General features: G+C 40.0%; 2 protein-coding genes across 5 annotated transcripts; one reads left to right on the forward strand and one right to left on the reverse strand.

Annotated features, from left to right (window-relative positions):
* Positions 1–99: 99 nt before the first annotated feature.
* Positions 100–6,846, forward strand: LOC146570744 (sterile alpha motif domain-containing protein 3-like). 3 transcript variants are annotated; one of them, XM_085279378.1, is made up of 7 exons: positions 152–362; positions 865–1,060; positions 1,148–1,309; positions 1,791–1,878; positions 1,969–2,133; positions 2,422–2,628; positions 2,862–6,846. In XM_085279378.1, coding segments are annotated over exons 3-7 (606 nt in total). In that variant the 5' UTR covers positions 152–362; positions 865–1,060; positions 1,148–1,307; the 3' UTR covers positions 3,006–6,846. The 3 variants fall into 3 exon arrangements, with proteins under 3 accessions (XP_085135503.1, XP_085135504.1, XP_085135505.1); XM_085279377.1 differs by lacking the exon at positions 1,148–1,309 and having other exon boundaries at positions 100–231; XM_085279379.1 differs by lacking the exon at positions 1,148–1,309.
* Positions 6,847–8,946: 2,100 nt separating this feature from the next.
* On the reverse strand, positions 8,947–15,404 carry LOC146570745 (plasminogen receptor (KT)-like). Of its 2 annotated transcripts, XM_085279381.1 has the most exons (5): positions 14,891–15,404; positions 14,703–14,799; positions 11,683–11,813; positions 11,479–11,588; positions 8,947–10,586 (listed from the first exon to the last, which is right to left on the reverse strand). In XM_085279381.1, the coding sequence occupies exons 2-5, from the start codon at positions 14,781–14,783 to the stop codon at positions 10,459–10,461; spliced, it is 450 nt and encodes a 149-aa protein (XP_085135507.1). In that variant the 5' UTR covers positions 14,784–14,799; positions 14,891–15,404; the 3' UTR covers positions 8,947–10,458. The 2 variants fall into 2 exon arrangements, with proteins under 2 accessions (XP_085135507.1, XP_085135506.1); XM_085279380.1 differs by having other exon boundaries at positions 14,703–15,403.
* Positions 15,405–23,074: the final 7,670 nt, after the last annotated feature.

Here is a 23,074-nt window from a genome sequence, read left to right on the forward strand (position 1 = left end):
CGGTGACTACATTTTGTAAGTTACAAATATAGTTCGCCAAGACAGCATAACGGTTTCTAAACAACTGCGCATTAATACCACAATGTTGTATTTTCATGTGTCAAGTTCGCAACGCGCATTAATCCCAAAGGCCGAAAAGGCAGCAGCGATGAGTGCTCCGCCTCCGCGCTGACTAGCGTTGACGCAGAAAATGACTCTCAGGGGGTTATCCACGGAGGAGCTCCTTAAAAGGTTGATGGAAGAAGGCATTGACGTGTCAGACGACGAGGCGCAAAGATTTACAGTAGAGTTAGCAAAAGTCCGAAGAGCTAGATTTAACATGGGCGAAAGCTAGCAGTTAGCGAAGTTTTAAACAAAGAAAGGTACAAATGTGGACTATTTAGACTGTTGGTGGAATGTTCAACGTCTGTCTGCCCGCCGTATTCGAGTGTTTTATCAATAAATAGTGACGAACCCTGTACAACAATGTAAAAAAATCAATAATTTCTCAAAACATGCTAGTATGTAAATATAGCTATTAACAAAATCGTTTTCTAAGCAAAATTTATAGCATCTAACTTGTTTCCCGCTCAAAGGGATTTTAAACAATGGAAGGCACACATTTGTACCATTCCACCTACTTAGTGGGATTTTCGAATATGAGAGCTGTAAGCTCTGCGCAGGGACACTTACTTACATTTTTATATTACCAGTTAATTTATATTAACAATTAATCAAGAGAATTAATTGTAACTTCCTTTTGGGGAATATAGACAGATTCACAATGATAGCTTATTATTATTATTATTATTGACCATAATGTCACTTTAAAACTAAATTTGAAAATGGTTTTATTTTTATTTCATACTGTACTTTATATTTCAGATAACGATGTAGATGGATTGACGGTAGACTGTGGACTCACTGAGACCATGGTTGCATATCTTTTTGACAAGTCTTTCAAAAAGCAGCTGAAGTTCAGAGACTTCACAAACCGCTACAAGGAAGTCATCATCACTTTACAACCGGTCGACCCATTTGAAGGTACAGTTGAAGGTCCAGTGTCCCAAGCAAACCAGAGGTAAGTTGCGATAAATGTCTAAATTTGCATATGCATTTAAGTGCTTGCAAAATGGCTAGTTAATGCTGTTTTCCTACTGTATTGCAGTTCTATACCTTCTTGCCGTAGACTGCCTGCAGTTATTTCCATTCCAAAATTCCCACAAGATGTCCAGAGTCGCTTGGATCTCAAAGAACCAGTCTAGAAAGAACAGAAGTACTGAAACAAAATAATTGGGACTCTTTATGAAATGCTGTCATAGTACACAATGTAAGGGTTCCTTTCTGAATAATTACATTAATTTCTTAATATTAATATTGCTGTTGTAAGAGAGGCAGAGAACAAATGCTTAGCCCATCTGCCTCCCAATCTGGAGACCAGCGTTCGAGTCTGGCGTGACACACGGTTCCAATGAACTGGCAATAGTGGTAAAACCATACATCCTGTGTCTCCAGACCTTGTCTGGACTATGATATCCAAAGTGTTCATTTTCGAATTTGCTCAAGAGTAAATTAATAATTCAGGACTGCAGTCAATTAATTAATGAAGTTTGGGAGAGGTGTGGCTGTTTGTCCACGCCCATTTTTAAAAAATTAAAATCAACTTTAGCTACATTGATTTGACATTGGTCTACAACATACTATTTACGGTAATAACAATATGATTAGAAGAATTGAAGAACAGAAAAGCCCCCAGGAAAGGATAAGAGTAATCAGTGTACTGTCGGTTGTTTTTCTTATGTTTGAAACAGGTACCCAACCCACTCAGACTACATCCAGGTCATCAAAGCCCTGATTGTGAAGTATCCTTTCTTAAGAGATGTACACGGAAATGGTTATGTGAGTACCTCTCCTTTTTTGTTTCTTTTATAGATTATATTAATATAAAGTAAGCATAATTAACTACTTATATACATTTGAAACAACTAGGACACCTGGCACAGCCAACTCAAGAGAAAGTTCAAAGCAGAACGGGCTCCCCTAATCAGCAACGAAGAAGTGAACCGGGTTAAAGAAAAGTTTGTATGCACGCAGAAACATCGGACCACAGAGGAATCGAGCAGCTCCTGTCTGAAGAGACTGAAGCCCTCTCTCGTAAGTCCTCACACCCTCAGCCTCTAAGAGCTAAGGTAACATATAGTCTTATTATGTTCACTGTAAAGCTAAAAGTAAACATTAATTGAAAGAAACATGTTAACAGATAACATTAACATAGAAAAAGGAACTTCACAGTTGATTTAACAAAAGTCAGCTCAACTTGCAATTCCTATTCAACATTTTTGCATTTTTTTCAAAGCATTTGGTGTACAAATTACCGCATTTCGAGTAACATTAACTTATCAGATTTTACTTATGATAATACTGATATCTGCTTTGACAAAGGATTCGTGCTTTGTGGGGGAAGATGCAGCCTCCGTTGATGCTCATATCAAGGTGCTAAATGATCAGCACAAGAAGCTACATCCTGACACAGCACTGGTGAAAGACCGCATGACAAAAAACTTTGCATGGAGACGTCGAGAGGTAGCTGAAGGAATGTGTACTGTGGACCTATTAAAGAGAGATCCATTCCTGGGGACATCTGCAGGGGTAAGAATTGTTAAGATGATTGGGGAAACAGCTAATGATTTTTTTGTCTCTAAATCTGATTATTATTTTCTGTACTAACTGATTAATCAATCTGTTCATTATCTTTAGAATTTTTGTTCAAGGGTTAAAGCACTTTACATTTATCTCCAGTCTGTGTCTTTAAACATGTCAAAAGTTTAAATCCTCAATGTAAAATGTCATTCTTTTGTCTATTCTGCTCTTTTCATTTCCAGTTGTGTGATGAGGTTGATTTAATGCATCCCTGCCAAGACAACATCTGTCGCCGCTTTAGCGAAAACTTCACTGCTGTTCTTCAAAATGTTCTTGCAATAATCATGTTTTACAGTCCTGTGGTCTCAGCCTCAGATACTTATTAAATCACACAAAGCTCATGTAGAAACAAACAAACGAACAAAATATGTTCTCCTTAATTTCTGTCAACCACACGTTTCCAGCTATCATGGTTGCTAGGCAACCTGGGCAGCGCAACGGAGGCTAGACCGTCCCATTTCACAAGCCTCGCACTTCCGGCCTTAGCGGTCTTTGAGTACACGGCCCTTGAGGACCATTGAGGCTGCGTACTTTAAGGCTGCAGACCCTGAATTGGGATACAGCCATAAAAACCATGAAAAAAATATTGCCGTAATATGAAGCGATAGACTTTTTCATATCGTCATCCATATGTGTCGTTATATCGAACAGCCCTATTTTGAACTCTCCTCGTCCTTTGAGTGCGCAGTCGCCTTTGTTATATAGCAAGGTATCTAGAATGAATAAATAAATATCCCGTTCATTTCAATGCGCATGATCTGAGCATGCGCGGAATGACACGGAGCTATTCTTTGATCCTTTGATCTTCTCAAAGGGGAGACTGTGACGTGACGGTCGACCGCACGTCACAGTCTCCCGTGACGGTTGACGTCACCATCTCTGCCACATGAGTCTATAAATAGAGGTGCTTTAACACAGTTTACCTTTAGGACGGCCGCACGTAGAAAACAGTTTTCATTAATCTTGCGCGTGTAGTTAGCAAATATAAACAAATCACGTCTTTCAATCGTACAATACTGCAAGAATTAAGGAAAGCAATAGAGAACTCGTCATCTGTAAACATGTCAAACTCCGTTTGGGGCGCGATTTGCACTGTGGGCACTTATGCTCACAAAATTATGAGAAAAACGTTGGGATTTGATGACCAACGTTCACCCACTGCTGACCAAACTGTATGCGAGGCACCTGAAGTTCGCTGTGGTAACCAAATTTTACACGCGGAACATGAGGTACCTTTGCCAGATCAGCATATACCTGAACCCCGCTTCAGCAGCTGCAGAGGACAGCATAATCAGAATAGCGGTTTAAACCAAGTGTGTGAAATTCTTCACCCTGAACATATACAGCAGCAGCCTTCTGTGATTCAAAGACATCAGCTATGGGAAAATTCAAATCGAGATGCATCAGACCCTGCTGAATCCAGGATCTCAGACCTAAGACCTAGTCAAAGAGTCTCAGAACACCATGATGAAATTGTGAACAGAGACAGGCCTCCTTTGGAAGGGAGAGAAGAACATAATGGGATTCTTCATAGAGGGGTTTCTATCATCAGGAGAGGAACTGGATTTTTAGGACAATCCATTACCACAGTGTCTAACATGTGCAAGTTAGCAATTGTGGCTATTCATCACATGTTCTGGAAAATGGTCGAAGAGGTCAGACATTATGTGGCACACCTGATGTCACATGCTGTAGGATGTACTTGCGTTTGCCTTTGCATTTTATTGTTCTTGGTCAACAAAATTCGAGCTATATTAATTTATTTACTTTCATTTTTAGCACAATACCTTTAATTTTCCTCTATGGAAATGGAAAAGGTGAAGACAAACCTAATGTCAGTGCCAACTTTATTTGGCTCTAACTGGACTATGACGATTTTAATAGGGAAATAACTAATAATTGGGGTATAATGGGGTTAATTAGGCTCTTACCATCTCAGTCATGCAAACAACAGTTGAGAACCCAGCCAGTCACGGCAGAAGGCTGCTCCTTCCTGAGCCTGGTTCTGCTGGAGGTTTCTTCCCAACGGGGAGTTTTCATCAGATTGCTGGCCTTGTCTCTAATACTGTAGGGACTACCTTACAGTATTAGAGACAGGCAGCTGTTGTTTGCATTCAAAGCCACATAAATAAACTTTTTTTTTCATTTAACAAGTATATTTGAGGGACCCTCAGCATGTTCAGCATTTTTTCAGCTGTCCATTTTGCTTTTCCAATTTTTCTGTTTAACTTATTACTATTGTGCTAAATCATACTATTTCTGCTATTTCATAAGATTTGTGCTTAATATAGTATTTCTGCTTTTTATAGGATTTGTGCTTAATATAGTATTTCTGGTAAATGTATTTATGCTTAATCATACTATTTCTATATATTTCTGCCAGGTCCCCAGCCAGCCAATCATATCTGAGGTCTTCCGTTTCCTCTTTCGTCATATCTCAGTGACGGTTGTACAAAGAGCAATGAAAATCGCAGTCAAAGTACACCAAAGCTGATTCAGCCAGTACAAAAATTAAGCTTCTAGTCCACCTAGTTTTTGAGTTACACAACATTTTGTAACTCCAAAAAACGGCGTTTTTCGCCTCTCACCGCGATCTAATTCTGACTCCTCATCACCCTGTTTTTCAAAGTGGCTCTTCTCTTTCCCAGTGGCGCAGTTGGTAATGACACAGGTCTGCAAGCCAAAGATCGTGGGTTCGATTCCACCTTGGTCAACATGTTTTTTTCCCTACAAATTAATACACTGTCACAGACCAGTAATTCATATTCATCATTTATTACAATTCTGCAAACTTTTATGATTTTACCAGCTTTTCTAATATGGACCTCACATTCTTGTTAACACTCCATGGCACAAATACTCTTCCCTTTAGGCTCTGTGTATGTGTGTGTGTGTATCAATATTTCTCCCATTTTAAAGTATTACTCCTCCATAATTGTATTTCTGTTAAATCAAAGTACTTTTACTACATCTTAGTACTTCTGCTCAATCATAGTATTTCTGCTAAATCATAGTATTTTTGCCAAATCATGATTTTTGTGCCAAATCATAACATTTGTGTTATGTTAAAGTATTACTACTAATTGGAGGAATTTCTGTCATGTTACATGTTACAGTATTAGAGACAGGCAGCTGTTGTTTGCATTCAAAGCCACATAAATAAACTTGAATTCTCAATGAAATGAATGGATTTCATTTGATTCCTTTAACTTCACAGAATCCTTTTACTTCAGTTTTGTCTTCTGCTTCTTGGTAGCAATAATTAAGCTTCTTGCCCCATTCATCCCTATGCTCTCCTGTTTTCTCCTAACTGGCATGTCTGACCCGTGGGAGTGCAGACACCACACAGAGAAAGCCTCAGACTTTAAAGCTGGAAACATTTTCAGTGACGTCACAGAACAACGCACCTGCAGTCCACACAGTAGGTGACGTATCATTTAGTTAATCTTATGATTGCCGATCAGGTATGCTTTTAGACTTGTGCTATGTTTGAAATGATAAATGTTACAAGGTCAACGGTAATAAAATAGCTGGCTCCTTTTTTTTTTTTAAATGAAGGTGATACATGCGTGCAGCTTCATGCATACAGAGATGCTGTCTGACTAACAGGATATGTGTGAAAAATGTGTGAAAAGGAGATTAAAAATTGTGAGACTGCGACGAGAATTTTTGGTCAATGCTGCCACCTACTGGACCCTAAATGGCATGAATACCTCCAAATCACTTTCCTAAAACACCTGATGTCCTCCTGATCAAACGTTCTGCGTAATTAAGCCTAAAGTAAGAGAATTTAATGTTCACTTGAATGTATATTTATTATGATGAGACAGATTTTGAAGGATTTGTTTTTAAATTTATGATTAAAAAGGAGGTCCAATATTCTAAAACTGCCTGAATTATGTACAGGCTTAATGCAATGACTAAGCACACCTGTGGCTTCTGTGGTTTGGATAAAACTGGGGGCTGCCAAAGTGAACTAATGAATTTAGTATTTTGATGAAATTTTAAAATAAAATGAAATGATGTTTCTCACCTTACGGAGCAATCAGACTCCTGCGTGGACTGACAACCAACTCAAACCACCAGCAAACAATTAGCTATGGCTTGGACTGAACCAAATGATGGGTGAGCACTCAGATGCTCTAATTAGTGCTGTCAAATCCAGAAAAGTGGAAAATAGGTGCATGCTGCAGGTGGGGAAAGAAAGCTTAATTGACAAAACTATTATTGCTACCAAGAATTTCATCATGGTGTTCTGAGACTCTTTGACTAGGTCTTAGGTCTGAGATCCTGGATTCAGCAGGGTCTGCTGCATCTCGATTTGAATTTTCCCATAGCTGATGTCTTTGAATCACAGAAGGCTGCTGCTGTATATGTTCAGGGTGAAGAATTTCACACACTTGGTTTAAACCGCTATTCTGATTATGCTGTCCTCTGCAGCTGCTGAAGCGGGGTTCAGGTATATGCTGATCTGGCAATGGTACCTCATGTTCCGCGTGTAAAATTTGGTTACCACAGCGAACTTCAGGTGCCTCGCATACAATTTGGTCAGCAGTGGGTGAACGTTGGTCATCAAATCCCAACGTTTTTCTCATAATTTTGTGAGCATAAGTGCCCACAGTGCAAATCGCGCCCCAAACGGAGTTTGACATGTTTACAGATGACGAGTTCTCTATTGCTTTCCTTAATTCTTGCAGTATTGTACGATTGAAAGACGTGATTTATTTATATTTGCTAACTACAAGCGCAAGATTAATGAAAACTATTTTCTAGGTGCGGCCGTCCTAAAGGTAAACTGTGTTAAAGCACCTCTATTTAAGGACTCATGTGGCAGAGATGGTGACGTCAACCGTCACGGGAGACTGTGACGTGCGGTCGACCGTCACGTCACAGTCTCCCCTTTGAGAAGATCAAAGAATAGCTCCGTGTCATTTCGCGCATGCTCAGATCATGCGTATTGAAATGAACGGGATATTTATTTATTCATTTTAAATACCTTGCTATATAACAAAGGCGACTGCGCACTCAAAGGACGAGGAGAGTTCAAAATAGGGCTGTTCGATATAACGACACATATGGATGACGATATGAAAAAGTCTATCGCTTCATATTACGGCAATATTTTTTTCATGGTTTTTATGGCTGTATCCCAATTCAGGGTCTGCAGCCTTAAAGTACGCAGCCTCAATGGTCCTCAAGGGCCGTGTACTCAAAGACCGCTAAGGCCGGAAGTGCGAGGCTTGTGAAATGGGACGGTCTAGCCTCCGTCGCGCTGCCCAGGTTGCCTAGCAACCATGATAGCTGGAAACGTGTGGTTGACAGAAATTAAGGAGAACATATTTTGTTCGTTTGTTTGTTTCTACATGAGCTTTGTGTGATTTAATAAGTATCTGAGGCTGAGACCACAGGACTGTAAAACATGATTGTTGCATGCTTGCATATTTCTGAAAACATCTTAGTGGTGTGGCAGCCATGGGTTGAGCCAGCCCTGCAAACCCTGTGGATGGACGATGCAGTGGACAGTGGGAGGAAGCATCCTAAAGCTCTCTTTGCAGACCAGCCTGTGTGATTCTCCACTCGCCGACCAGAAAAGACAAACGGCGGGTCTCAGTTGCAGCACTACATCATGCAGGTAGCTGTTCAGGAGACACTTGTGCAGCAAGCCTGGCTCAGACACAGGTTCCTGAAAGCTCCCCGTCTGCACCTGTGCCTTCAACTGTTTCGGCTTGTCCTGCTTGTGCCGCCTCCTCTCCTTCTTCTTGGTAGACATCAAGTGTTGCCACACAGATATTATGTGGAGGATGCAGCAGGCCCCCACAACTTTGGGAGGAAACAGAGGCCGAGCCTCAAGGGCTCACAAGAAGATGGAGTGCCAGCGTGTTTTGAGGATGCACAAAGTAGGATCTTTAATATTTCTGGCCTTTGCTGAGCTCTGGCTCTGCTAGTTTCACTGTTTCTCTGTTGGGGAATCCTCTCACACTCAAACTGTGAAATATGCTCCACTCCAGTCCACTGAATGGCTGTGGAAAATATGAAAGAGGACATAACTTTACACATTAACTTCTAACAATTTAAGCCCAAAGAGTCATCCTGAGAAATGTCATTTAATATGCAGCATTTCATTATCACGTTAAAAAACAAACAAACCCCACATACTGCTTAAGTTGCTGCTCTTTGAGATTAAAAGATCTCATTACATTAACAGAAACACTGACATCCCTGCTCTACAGCTTTGCATTCAGGGGGTGTCCTTGTCACAAAGATCAATTCAGACACTGAAATCTTTTCAATTTTCTTTTTTTTATTAATTTAAAATTTTTTCCAGATGTCAAACACAAAGTATAGATATCAGCACCTTGGAATCTACTGTGATGGCTTAAAAAAGTTGGAGGTCCAACAGCTTTGTATTGAAGCTCCCTCACACCTACAATTAAAATTTTAGTGTTGAAAATAATACATTTTATCTGTCAATACAAATGTCTGAGAATCTTTACCAATAATGCACCATTACATTTTGATCACTTCAGCTGTTGGTTATCGGCAACTGCAAAAGTTACCAGCCTGGCAGAGGGCATTTCATCAAAACAAAGCTTCTTAGAAAGTAACACGTCTATGACCTGGATAGAAAAGAACCACAGACTGAATACAAAGGATGGATTGTAGCCACTGAAATGAGAAAGAAAGGGCAAGCCTTTGCTGTTCCAGGACAGCAGGAGCTGAATGTAAAGGAGAAAAAGTGGAGGGTTTGGATGCTACGTCCATCTTTTGCATACAGTCTATCATCTAAACAGAGAGGCAAGTGACCTGCAACAGTCATCAGTGTTTCAGGAGCTTTTTAAAGGCGACGTATTACACATAAGAGCCAGATAAAATGAGCTGTTATGAAGAGTGTTTAAGAGAATTTCTGCTCTGCACTGGTCTAATTGCAGCTTTGACCAACAATCATTGTCTTACCACTTTGTTCAATCATCATCATTACATTCATGAACCAGGCTTATAGCAGCTGGTATTCTTGTTCATCTAAATACAACAAAACCCCCCAGAGAGATAACATAAACTGATTAATATTACTATCAATTTCCCTTCAAGTCCATCATACATAATCAAAGCAAACCCTGGAAAATAACAACCTAAAGAAAACACTGATGATATAACTGCAATTGTGCAATATTTAGAGACAAGTTATCTGCTGTGGTCACACAATGCTCTTATAACACTGTAATAAAACTTAACTCATGGATCAACATGTGGCATACACCAATCAGGCATAACATTATGACCACTAGCAAAGTGAGTAACACTGATTCAGACTATTCAACACGGAGGCCACACCTGGCATCTTGGTGCCAGATATCATGTGATGGGTCAGGGCCGCTTTGGCAGCAAAAGGGCGACCAACACAGTGTTAGTTAGGTAGTCATAATGTAATGCCCAATTGGTGTATCTGAAAGACTGAAATGAGACAGAATAAGGAGCCTTTCGTTCAATAAAGGTCAACCTGACAGAGAGAAATAGCAGAGCCTTAAAATTTTCCATGATAGAGGACGTTTGTTCTATAAATTATTACATTATTTCTCCAAGAAGGAGCTGAGGCCGCTTTTACCTTAATGCTACATAAAGTATAGTTGTGTATCGTTTAGGGAGTGGGTATGTTTTGGACAGTTAAACCTGAGGTTTCTTTGTGAGCCACTTCCCCGTCTTTGTGGTTTGTTGAAAACGAAATGTACAGTGGCTGCAGCTCCTCTCTGGAACCACGCTGTTAGACAATAACTAATTACATTATTTCTCCAAGAAGGCGCTGAGGCTGCTTTTAGCACGGCGGGCCTTCTCTATGCTCTCAAAGGTTGGAGTCCCTTGAGGTAACTGTAGACGGTCATTTTCAGTCTCCATGATATTCTCAGCTTCCCCTAAAGACATCATGAAAAACACATTTAATGGGTATAATTAGTGACTGCAATCTTTTTTTAAAATGTCATTAATGAATAACTAAACACAATATTTGTTAAACATTTAGATGCATTATTTGGTAAACAGTAAGGTCCATTTGGACAGAGACTTTTTCTTTTTTAGCATTTTGGTTCTGTTCATTACCACAATTAATTTTAAATATAACAACTTTAAATATAATTAACTCAGATCCAGTTGAACTGCCGACTGTCAGCCTTAATTCAGTGGGTTGAACAAAAAGATTGCACAAAAATGTGAGAACTAAAATGCAATCCCATCATTTCAGGACATCAAAAGTAACTGGACAAATAAAATAAAATGTATTCATTTGAATCGTGCTAATGCAAGCGCCACACCTCAAATCAACTCCAGGGCTTCTATCTGCTTAATTGATAATGACATAACAAAGGAAGTGCCCACACCTGCCCATGAAATAGCCTTTCAGTCAAATGTCCAATTACTTTTTGTCCCTTTAAAAAGCGGGGGGCACACGTTAAGGGGCCGGAACTCCAAAACCTTCATCCGATTTGAATGTGGATTTTCTCATATGAAAGCTGGGCGTCTACACATTATATAGATGCCCATCATAGCGGAAAGTGGAAATTGTTTTGGTAAACAGACACTATTCACGTATTTAAATATATATATGGACCTAACTGTATATTAGAGCCTGTGTTTTCTGGATATAGTGAGTCTGTGTTCTGCTGTTCAAAGTAAAATAATCCTCGAAAACCAAAGCAAAGAATCACTATATAATGCTTGATAAGGATTTATTTACCCGTCTGTGCACCCTCTTTTTAATGTTAAACAGGTTTCCTTAAGATGATGATGCCTGTAAGTGTGTAGCTTTACCTCTCATACGATTAATAAGCGTTCCATAGGCGCTGTCCATCTGGTAGGCAAATATGAAACTGAGAGGTATGATGGGAGCCAGCATGCCTGGGTTCTTTCTTTTAATAGCTCTAAAGAAAAATTTAACTGCAAAGATAAAAGCACAACACAGAGATGAGTCTGTGTGTGTTTGTGTCAGATCTTTGTGAGGTGTTAGAATCTCACCCTGCAGTTAGTCCCACTGTGGCCACCGCAAAGAAACTGCCAAAGTATTTCAGAAACTCTCTGGACCAGGCGATCTGCATCGCCATCTGCCGCTCTCTCATCTGGTTCTGCATCAGAATCTGGCGCTCCATCTGGGCACATGCACGCGCGCACACAGACACACAAAAATAAATTAAGAAGAAATGATGAAATAAAATTTTCCCTGCTTGGTGAGATTTCATTTTCAGTTATAATCAATTTCAGTCAATTACTGTTGATCAGAGCTGTAATAATCATCTGATTCATCAGTTAATTGTTTTATGAGAGTACAGACAGTTTAAAGAGATCTCCATAAGCACCAAAGGCTTAGTACTTTTTAAAAAAAAGCCCCTAAAAACTTGTAGGAAGTGTACATTACGTGAACAGAGATGTGATTAGTTGGGAGCACAGACTGAACTTCTATGTATGCTTGAGAAGTTTCTTTGGAATTTTTTTTAAGTCATGAAACTAAACCCTGGAATCCACTGCTGTAAACATGCCAACTACAAACACTACGCTCTAGGGAAGGAGGAAGTGACAAACTTTTCATCTCCACAATCTGGGTGTTTCGTACTCCTGACATCGACTCTTGGCTGTACACTCTTTAGGTTCAATGGAAATTACAGGAATGACTTCTGTAATTGACAGTGTTTGTTCTTTTAAAGCCAGCATCCGCTGAAACAAACTAGTGAGTAGTCTGAGCACACTTAAGGGTGTCCCCCTTTAACGGCCCATGTTGTGAATGAGTGAAGAATGCAATTATGAAAAGAAAGCATTTCCCGCTCCTCCACACCATGTGTATGAGCTGCAGGAACGGGAAATGGGGTGACACGTTCGCTGAAAGGTCAGCTTTCATGACGGCTTCATCTGGGTCACAAAAAAGGAAGTAAATGGAAGATAGAGGATGTTAAATTTGAATAAACTATCCTGAAACTCACTCCAGCATCTAAGTACATAGATGCTGCAGGGTCTCCATCTTATAAAAATGAAGCAGTTCAATATGCCCATATACACAAATACGTAACATAAGTAAAGATCACTGCACATCTTTGCTCAGCCACCAGTTTCACATTATTAGTTAGTTTGTCTCCAAAGCGCTCAACCTGAAATGGCCCTCTGATGTACTCATTCCTAATCATGTCCTTCATGGTCACTCCAAACAAAAAAATCTTAACATCTTCAACTCTGTCACCTCCAGTTTTCCAAACCACACATCATAGCATCTTAAAAACCTTTCCTTTCAGTCTGTAACTATCCATCACAAATTACCGCTGACACTCGTCTCCACCCACTGTTACTTTGGATGGTTGGATGCTATTTAAACTCATCCACTTTCACTGCCTCTGCTCCTTCAATATTCTGCCCATCTCCCTCTCATTTTTGTGCTGATGCCAAATGACTCATGAGTGTTTATAATAATGAACACTTATAACAACAATAATAATGATAATGTGTCATCTACAATAAAGACTTCAGGGTCTTTGTATAACATTCTTTACCATTTTCTGTTTCTACAGGCTGTTTGTATGGGATAGCTACGAACCCATAAGTGATAAATTAGCCCTATTAGTGTAGATGTGCAATTCAAAACTAGACAAACATATCTGCTGGTGGGAATATCAAAAGGAAAAGATTTGGTTTTGGCAAGCTCAGACAAGCAGCAGACTGTGACTCTGGGACAGGACTGGAAAAAGCAGAAATGAACCAACGCAGTCTGAGGGTGACATTTGTGAAGGGTGCAAGTATGAACACAAAGCGGGACACTAACTTGAAAACAGATGCACACAAATCATCATGATCTACACATTGGAAGAAGGAAAAGAAACAGATGTAACATGTGAGAAAGAAAAGCAGAGCAAATACATGCGGAAAATATGTGCAGCAGGTATTCCTGATGAATACAAAATATTTCATGTTAGGGTTTTTTTTGTGGATTAAGGTGTTTTTTTTTTGCATGTTTGCAAACTTTGACTTTTGGGCACTCTGTATGCTCTCATGCTTTTAAAAATGATTTGTCCAAAATTGGATATGGAGTAATGTTCCTAAATGCACTAGTAAATCCACAAAGAAAGGACTCAAGGACCTGAGGTGCCTAACCAATGCTAAGATTTCAATTCTATTGAAATATTGCCAGGGGATTGAAAATAGGCATTTAAAAAAGCATCTTACAGTTACAGTAATTTGGAAAGATTTCAGAAAGCTTTGACCCTCTTTGACTCCATCTTTCCAAAGAAAGTTCCTCCTGCTTAAGACAGCAATATGAACATCTGAGCCCAGTGGCGTATTTCCACAGAAGAATTTCTTTTTGTGACTAAAAATTGAGGAAGAGTGAGGTTAAAGCTGAGTGTATGCTCACCCCAGTCCAGAAGCCATAGCATGATCTTCACCAGGGTAACAAACTTTTTTTCTACCTGTGCAAGTTTCCTCTTTAAGTAGAATCACAGTGGTACCTGCTGTGAAATCACTTTGGGCTGGTTTTTGACTTTGGTGTGTAGTAATACTTAAACACTAAAAGAAAGAAGGTATGCGTGTCGTCATTAGGACAGGGGTTTGTGTCAGTGTGTGGGACAAAGGAAGTAACGCACAGTGATCACACTACTCAGACAATGAGCAGTGTAGTTAATTACCTCCTCCAGAGAGTAGTGGGAAAGTAGTGGGTCTAAATGGATTTGGTTGTAGTCATAGAGATTAAAAATGTTTGCAGACCTACAGTTGCTGTGGATGTCTCCTGTACTCATGGAGCTGATACAAAAATAATGCAAATAAACAAGTGCACAATTTAAACTTAGTCCGACATCATTTCAGCATCTGCAACTAGTACAATTTCAAAGTATGAAGGTAAAACCTTTTGGTGGGAAGGTTTGGGGCAATTTTATGTGTTAAAAAATAATTAAAAATCTGCTTTTTTTTTTTTTGCTTTTTCACTTTCACCATCTTTCACTAGTGAAAGATGTCACAGCAGAGGTCAGAGGTGATGTGCGAGTGGGTGCACTTTCACTCACCTGCAGCCGTGCATTCGTTAGCATGAATTCTTGTTGCTTTTTTAAATTGTCATCCATGGATTTGGACAGCAGGACACCCATGGCTGCGTTGGCGTTTCTGTGAATTAAACACGCAGTCATTCAAACGTGCTGCTCTGCTCTCATCACAACAGCAAACAAAATTCCAGAGTCGGGCTTAGAAAAGCCACCTGCTTCAAACTGGATTTGTTTCAGCATGTAGTGACCTCTTCAGTCCTTCAGTGTCTCTTCACTTCAGCTTTAGCTTTAAGCCTCAACTCATTTTAAGCTTTCCCGTTAAGTTAGCGAATAACAACACGACTACTGTCTACACAGAGGAAGTATTTGCAGCCCACCAAAAGGTTTTACCAGAGAAAAAGAGGGGAAAGTGTTTTGTTTTTTTAACTTTTACACCAATTCAGGATTTTTAATAATGTCAACTCTAAGAAGCATATTTGTTTACAAAATGGTCACAAATAACAGGAAAAGGCGTTGATTTTTGTCAGATAAGACGATGAATTCGCCTCCTTCAAAAATACTGTAAATGCTTCAGCTAGAACCACAGTTACTGCCAAATGCAATAAATACTGAAGCACTTCCACAGGTAAGTGCTTACGAGCTTTATCTTATGATTGCCTATCAGGTATGCTTTTTGACTTGTGCTATGTTTAAAGTGATAAATGTTACAAGGTCAACAGTAATAAAATAGCTGGCTCCTTTTTTTTGAATGAAGGTGATACATGCGTGCAGCTTCATGCATACAGAATGGATGAGGTGCTGCAACTGAGACCCGCCGTTTGTCTTTTCTGGTCGGCGAGTGGAGAATCACACAGGCTGGTCTGCAAAGAGAGCTTTAGGATGCTTCCTCCCACTGTCCACTGCATCGTCCATCCACAGGGTTTGCAGGGCTGGCTCAACCCATGGCTGCCACACCACTAAGATGTTTTCAGAAATATGCAAGCATGCAACAATCATGTTTTACAGTCCTGTGGTCTCAGCCTCAGATGCTTATTAAATCACACAAAGCTCATGTAGAAACAAACAAACGAACAAAATATGTTCTCCTTAATTTCTGTCAACCACACGTTTCCAGCTATCATGGTTGCTAGGCAACCTGGGCAGCGCGACGGAGGCTAGACCGTCCCATTTCACAAGCCTCGCACTTCCGGCCTTAGCGGTCTTTGAGTACACGGCCCTTGAGGACCATTGAGGCTGCGTACTTTAAGGCTGCAGACCCTGAATTGGGATACAGCCATAAAAACCATGAAAAAATATTGCCGTAATATGAAGCGATAGACTTTTTCATATCGTCATCCATATGTGTCGTTATATCGAACAGCCCTATTTTGAACTCTCCTCGTCCTTTGAGTGCGCAGTCGCCTTTGTTATATAGCAAGGTATTTAAAATGAATAAATAAATATCCCGTTCATTTCAATACGCATGATCTGAGCATGCGCGGAATGACACGGAGCTATTCTTTGATCCTTTGATCTTCTCAAAGGGGAGACTGTGACGTGACGGTCGACCGCACGTCACAGTCTCCCGTGACGGTTGACGTCACCATCTCTGCCACATGAGTCCTTAAATAGAGGTGCTTTAACACAGTTTACCTTGGTGCGTCTTCGGTAACAGCGACTTGTTTTTGCAAAGCAGGAGTCTTTGACAAAGGTAATACCTTTACATTTAAATAATTCAGGGAACCTTTTTTTTCTTTTGACACTTGTCCCTGCAGCAGTTACAAAGTTAGTCAATGGAGAGAATAGCTCAGCGTTTAGAGGCTCTCATAGAGCAAAATAGAATGATTAATGCAAGGATGGACAACATTGAAAGGCAGTTGAGTGTACGAAAGAAAGAGACTGAGAATGTGAGGCGTGAGAAAGCACCACAGAGTGCTTTTACCAACTTCGCAAGTAACGTAGGTCTAGGTCTAGGTCTAGGTCTTGCCATAACGGGCGCTATTTATTACCTGCCCACCTTGATTGGCTAATTATAACATAATAACTATACTGTGCTCTCATTTATGTTCAGTTTTATTTTGCCCTCACCTCCCAACCAGTCATGACAGAAGACTGCCCCACACTGAGCCTGGTTCTGTCACAGGTTTCTTCCTGTTAAAAGGGAGTTTTTCCTGTCCACCGTTGCTCATAGGGAATCACTTGATTGTTGGGGTTGAATCTTTGGATTGAATTTAATTGCCTTAAACTGAAAATCAAAAATTCAAGTGAGGGGTTGACCAGGGCTCGTTAGGTGGGTTGTTTTTTTTATTTGTAATTTGATAATTAAAATAAAGAAAAATTATATTTAAAAATATATATTAATTGCTCTGTGTGTTTACTTCAATGAAGACGTGTATTTTTTGTGATAGAAAAATATAAATTGTCCAAAATATTTGAGAGTTTTTAAATTAGCACTGCATGAGTTTAACTGTGGCACAGACAGCTGTCAATCCTGGTGAGTGAGAGTTCAACCTCCAAACTGAACCCAGTGTGTTACTCGCAGAATCACAGATTTACTCACATTTACTGATTGTTCTGTAGGGTCTTTACAATTTTCAGCCCCTTCAGGTGACTGTTGTCTTCTGACTCCATCTTTAGGGTTTAGTTAGATTAAATATTTAACCAGTTAATTCAAGAATGAAAGACACATTTATCACAAAGGCACTCTTATAATGTAGATTAAATGTGTGTTGACATAACATCTAGATATATGATTAGAAAGAGAGAAATGTTGTAATGACATGAACAAAGTGCAGTATTCCAAGATGGCATCAGAGTTTTAACACCTTTTATACTCATGTTTTTATAATTATGTTAAGTGTAAAAGCTCAAAGATGATGACATAGATGCATCTGTTTCTGTTATTATCACAATAATCACAACATAAATGAATATTGTGACATTTTTTCTGTGCTGTATTAAGGTTACCAGAGTCAGCTGGGGATTCATGAACATCATCAGTGATGTTTCTCCACAGCGGGCTCATCAGTACCTGGTGACAGAAGGTCAATCCAGCTCTGACTTGAGGCTGTTCAAGAATCAGCTCCACCTGATCTGGCTCCACCTCCACCACAGGCAGAGAAACACAGGGTGAGATATTTTTAAGTGACCTGCACGTCTTTTTGTACAGAACAAACAGATGTAGTGAAGCCGTAGCGTTGCTCAACCCGAGAATGATGATATGTGTTTGCGTGTAAACATAATAAGATTTGACCTTGGTGAGTTTTTCTATGACGTCACAGTAAAAGTTTCATATTTTTTTATTGGCTGAGGACCAAAGTTGCTGAGAATTCAAGTAAACATCTTATGATGTGTTTTCCGTCTTCTAGTCTGATAGTAGACATATATTTCACTTAATTTAGTCTAAATTACACAGAGTGCTTTTATTAGTAGGCCATCAGATTTATTGGAAAACATATTTATCACTTCCACCTCTTCTTTAAGTCAAAGAGTTATTTTTATTGATGGCATGAAGTTGGCTTTAAAGTGAGTTGTAAGGTCTCGGGGTTGATATTGTTACAGCATCAACTTGATCACAAACTCACAACCGTTGAACTAAAACACAATGTAAATTCAATGAAATAGAAAGACGGGTGAAACAGAGACATAAAGTCATCGATATAATATGCAAAACATACTGGCCCATGCTTTGAGGCAGAAATAAACACCTTACAGATATTTTTAAGAACATTTGAACTTCTTCTGACTTAAATTTGTCTCTCCAGCTTCAGCTTGCCATGGTCATACCTCAGCATGGGCATGCATCTTCCTCAGGTGCACCAGTGGAACCAACATGCAGTACAATAGTTCCTACATGAGAATTTCCACAATAAATGTCCTAATGACATATAAAATATGCATAGTGCAAAACAAAATATGTTAACTAAAAGTATGGCAGTAAAACTCCCACCAAATGACAAACCTATTGTGATTTCTGCCTAAACACATTATAGTAGGAACATGCTTACATTTTAGCATTTATTCTGCTTCTAGCAATAGCACAGTTTTGTGTACTGGCCTATCAAGATACGCTGGTTTGACAGTCCTTTTCCCATCCCTATCCAAAATTGAATCACAGAGAAAAAGCTTAACCATTCTAATACTTCCATCTACGCTTGGATATACCTCTGTTACTCTTGCCAGTTTCCACTTTTTCCTTGGAGAATTGTCTTCTTGAAGAATAACAATATCTTTCACCTTTGCACTCCTTTTATCTTTTTGCCAGATCTGTCTCTGTTGAAGAGTGAGAAGATATTCCTTCTTCCACCTTGTCCAGAATTAATTGGCTAAAAACTAAACTTGGCGCCATCTCCTTCTCAAGTACAGGTCCCTGCTCACAAATTTGCCAGGAGCGGGTAGAATAATGCTGGCCTTCATCATGAGAATATGATTTGGTGTACGAGGCTCTAAATTTGGGTCATTTAGGTTCTCTACTACTACTAGGTGCTATTCACAATAACCATAACTTCATAAAGACACGTTCTGAGTGAGGAAGTGTCAAGTCTCTTAGAAGTGTGATCTAGAATAGTCGTTAAAACGCATCTAATAGTCCTAATTTGCCTTCCCCAAAAACCTCTCATGTGGCTTGAAGAGGGGTGCTCAGAACAAACTTACATCTGCATTGTTTCAACTGTTCTTTGTCAAAATCATTCAGTGCATTTACAAGCTCTCCATCCATTTCTCCTTTTTTTTCAGGGTCGCGGGGGGCGCTGGAGCCTATCCCAGCTGTCATGGGGCGAGAGGTGGGGTACACCCTGGACAGGTCGCCAGTCTAACACACAGGGATGGACAACCATTCGCACCTACGGGCAATTTAGATTTTTCAATTAACCTATCCCTACAAACTGCATGTCTTTGAACAGTGGGAGGAAGCCGGAGTACCCGGAGATAACCCATGCAAACACGGTTGGAATTGAACTCAGGACCTTCTTGCTGTGAGGCAACAGTGCTAACCACCGTGCCACCATGCTGCCCTCAAAAGCTCTCCCTTAGCACCAAAATAATTTAGTACCTTGGTCACACCTGATTACATGTCCACAAATAGAAATAAAACAACATGATGCATTCATAAAATGATCAGTTGTAAGGTCATCCAACATTTCATTATGTATTGCTCTAGAACACATACATGTACAAAGAAGACCATTCCTTTTAAGTTCTTTTCTACCCTCTTTTACATAAAAAGGTCCAAAACAGTCAATGCCACAGTAGGAGAATGGGGGTGTTGTTTCCATTCTATCCTCTGGTAAATCTGACCTCCCATGATCTTGACTATGTCTCCTGTACTTTGTGCAGGTTGTGCACTTGTAGATGTGAGAAGCAACTGAATCGCTGCATCCTGTAATGCATACTCTATTGGAGCGCAGCTCAGTGACAGTTATTCCTCTTCCTTGATGCTGCACCTTTTCGTGGTACTGTTTAATAAGTAAACACAACATGACTTGATTTGGGGATAATGGCAGGATGTTTGATATATGGGTGTAGAGTTGCTCTTGTCCTCCCACCCTAAGTACTCCCTGCTCATCAACAAATGGACTTAGGCTGTAGAGCTTGTGTGTCTTATCCTTCAGTTGAATGTCCTTCCCTCGAGTCAAGTCCTTGATTTCTTTGTTCTGTTCTGTTCTTAAATAACTACATTTTCCGTAGCCTGTCACACCAGCGTCTGAAAAATGGTGTAGTTCACACTGCCTGTGTTTGCAGGTAAGACACGTCTTTGAACTTTCACCTTTGACAAGTTTTGAAGATCTAGGATTCCCACAGTGATAGTGTTGATCTGAGAGTGGCTCGTCCCATTCTACTTTCTCTTGGCATAACTGTTGCAGGATTTGTTTTCCTCTTAGGATGAAGGGTGCCACAAATCCCAGTGGGTCGTACACTGATGCTATTGTGCACAGAATTCCTCTTCTTGTCATTGGGCGCTCTTTTACAGTTACTCTGAACTAAAACTCATCAGAAGAAATGCACCACTGAACACCAAGTGGTCTTTCCATCAATAGATCTAAGTCCCTAATACTTTCAGCACTCAGTGACTTTATCAGATTTTCACAGTTTGGTATGAACTTTGTCTAATCTTAGTTTACCCTTGCTACACAATTCTCTTGCCTCTTTCACTAGTTTTATTGCTTCAGCTTCTGATATAACACTTACAAGTCCATCATCTACATAAAAGTTCCTTTGAATGAACCTCACTGTGTTTGGAGTGAACTTTTCCTCACATTGCGTGGCTAGATGATTTAAACCAAAGTTGAAAATCTTAGGCCTTAATGTAGAGTCCAGTAGGTGGCAGTGTTGACCAAAGAATGCTTAATTTCATTGTGGTCTCAGTTTTTAACCCTCCTGTTGTGTTGTTTCTGTGGTACAGCAAGGATATCCCTGAGTCAGTTTGTTTAGCCATCCAGAAGTGTCAGAACCCAAAAAATTCCAGTAAACTTTGCTGATATCTTATTATCAACTCCATTACTGCCCACAGGAACAGGACAGTTCACAACACCTGCGTTCTTGCACTTTACACGTCAGGTCAATAGAATACGGAGTGTGTGTGTGTGTGTGTGTGTGTGTGTGTGTGTGTGTGTGTGTGTGTGTGTGTGTGTGTGTGTGTGTGTGTGTGTGTGTGTGTGTGTGTGTGTGTGTTGGGGAAATATGTCTCACAGTTGCAAAGACAGATGTAGTTTTAGACCCTTTCAGCCTCCACTTTGGCTGCCAGGTCAAACCATTTTCATTTTATATGCTGGTTACACTTTTTAATCCAAGCAGAAATTTTGTATAAGAAAGGTCCTTTTAACAATTTTCTTTTTACATTTTAAAACTTGAAATCAGGTCAATTCATCACAATGGGAAGGTTAAAGCTTTTCACACATTAAGATCTGTCACTTTCATTTAAAAAAAACTGGAGCTAGCAATGTTACTACTGTTGACCTTGTAACATTTATCATTTCAAACATAGCACAAGTCTAAAGGCATACCTGATCGGCAATCATAAGATTAACTAAATGATACGTCACCTACTGTGTGGACTGCAGGTGCGTTGTTCTGTGACGTCACTGAAAATGTTTCCGGCTTTAAAGTCTGAGGCTTTCTCTGTGTGGTGTCTGCACTCCCACGGATCAGACATGCCAGTTAGGAAAAAACAGGAGAGCATAAGGATGAATGGGGCAAGAAGCTTAATTATTGCTACCAAGAAGCAGAAGACAAAACTGAAGTAAAAGGATTCTGTGAAGGTAAAGGAATCAAATCAAATCCATTCATTTCATTGAGAATTCAAATTTATTTATGTGGCTTTGAATGCAAACAACAGCTGCCTGTCTCTAATGCTGTAGGGTGGTCCCTACAGTATTGGAGACAACTGTAGGGTGGTCCCTACAGTATTAGAGACAACTGTAGGGTGGTCCCTACAGTATTAGAGACAACTGTAGGGTGGTCCCTACAGTATTAGAGACAAGGCCAGCAATCTGATGATCCCCTATGAGCAAGCACTTGGCAACTGTGGGGAGGAAAAACTCCCCGTTGGGAAGAAACCTCCAGCAGAACCAGGCTCAGGAAGGAGCAGCCTTCTGCCGTGACTGGCTGGGTTCTCAACTGTTGTTTGCATGACTGAGATGGTAAGAGCCTAATTAACCCCATTATACCCCAATTATTAGTTATTTCCCTATTAAGATCGTCATAGTCCAGTTAGAGCCAAATAAAGTTGGCACTGACATTAGGTTTGTCTTCACCTTTTCCATTTCCATAGAGGAAAATTAAAGGTATTGTGCTAAAAATGAAAGTAAATAAATTAATATAGCTCCAATTTTGTTGACCAAGAACAATAAAATGTAAAGGCAAACGCAAATACATCCTACAGCACGTGACATCAGGTGTGCCACATAATTTCTGACCTCTTCGACCATTTTCCAGAACATGGGACGAATAGCCACAATTGCTGACTTGCACATGTTGGACACTGTGGTAATGGATTGTCCTAAAAATCCAGTTCCTTTCCTGATGATGGAAACCCCTCTATGAAGAATCCCATTATGTTCTTCTCTCCCTTCCAAGGGACTGGGTCTTGGGTCTGGGATCGTGGATTCAGCAGGGTCTGATGCATCTCGATTTGAATTTTCCCATAGCTGATGTCTTTGAGTCACAGAAGGCTGCTGCTGTATATGTTCAGGGTGAAGAATTTCACACACTTGGTTTAAACCGCTATTCTGATTATGCTGTCCTCTGCAGCTGGTGAAGCGGGGTTCAGGTATATGCTGATCTGGCAATGGTACCTCATGTTCCGCGTGTAAAATTTGGTTACCACAGCGAACTTCAGGTGCCTCGCATACAGTTTGGTCAGCAGTGGGTGAACGTTGGTCATCAAATCCCAACGTTTTTCTCATAATTTTGTGAGCATA

This window comes from Mchenga conophoros, linkage group LG7, assembly GCF_057382185.1.
Source record: "Mchenga conophoros isolate Kocher_MC1m ecotype Shallow Benthic linkage group LG7, M_conophoros_male_GT1.1, whole genome shotgun sequence".
Classification (NCBI taxonomy): Eukaryota; Metazoa; Chordata; class Actinopteri; order Cichliformes; family Cichlidae; genus Mchenga; species Mchenga conophoros.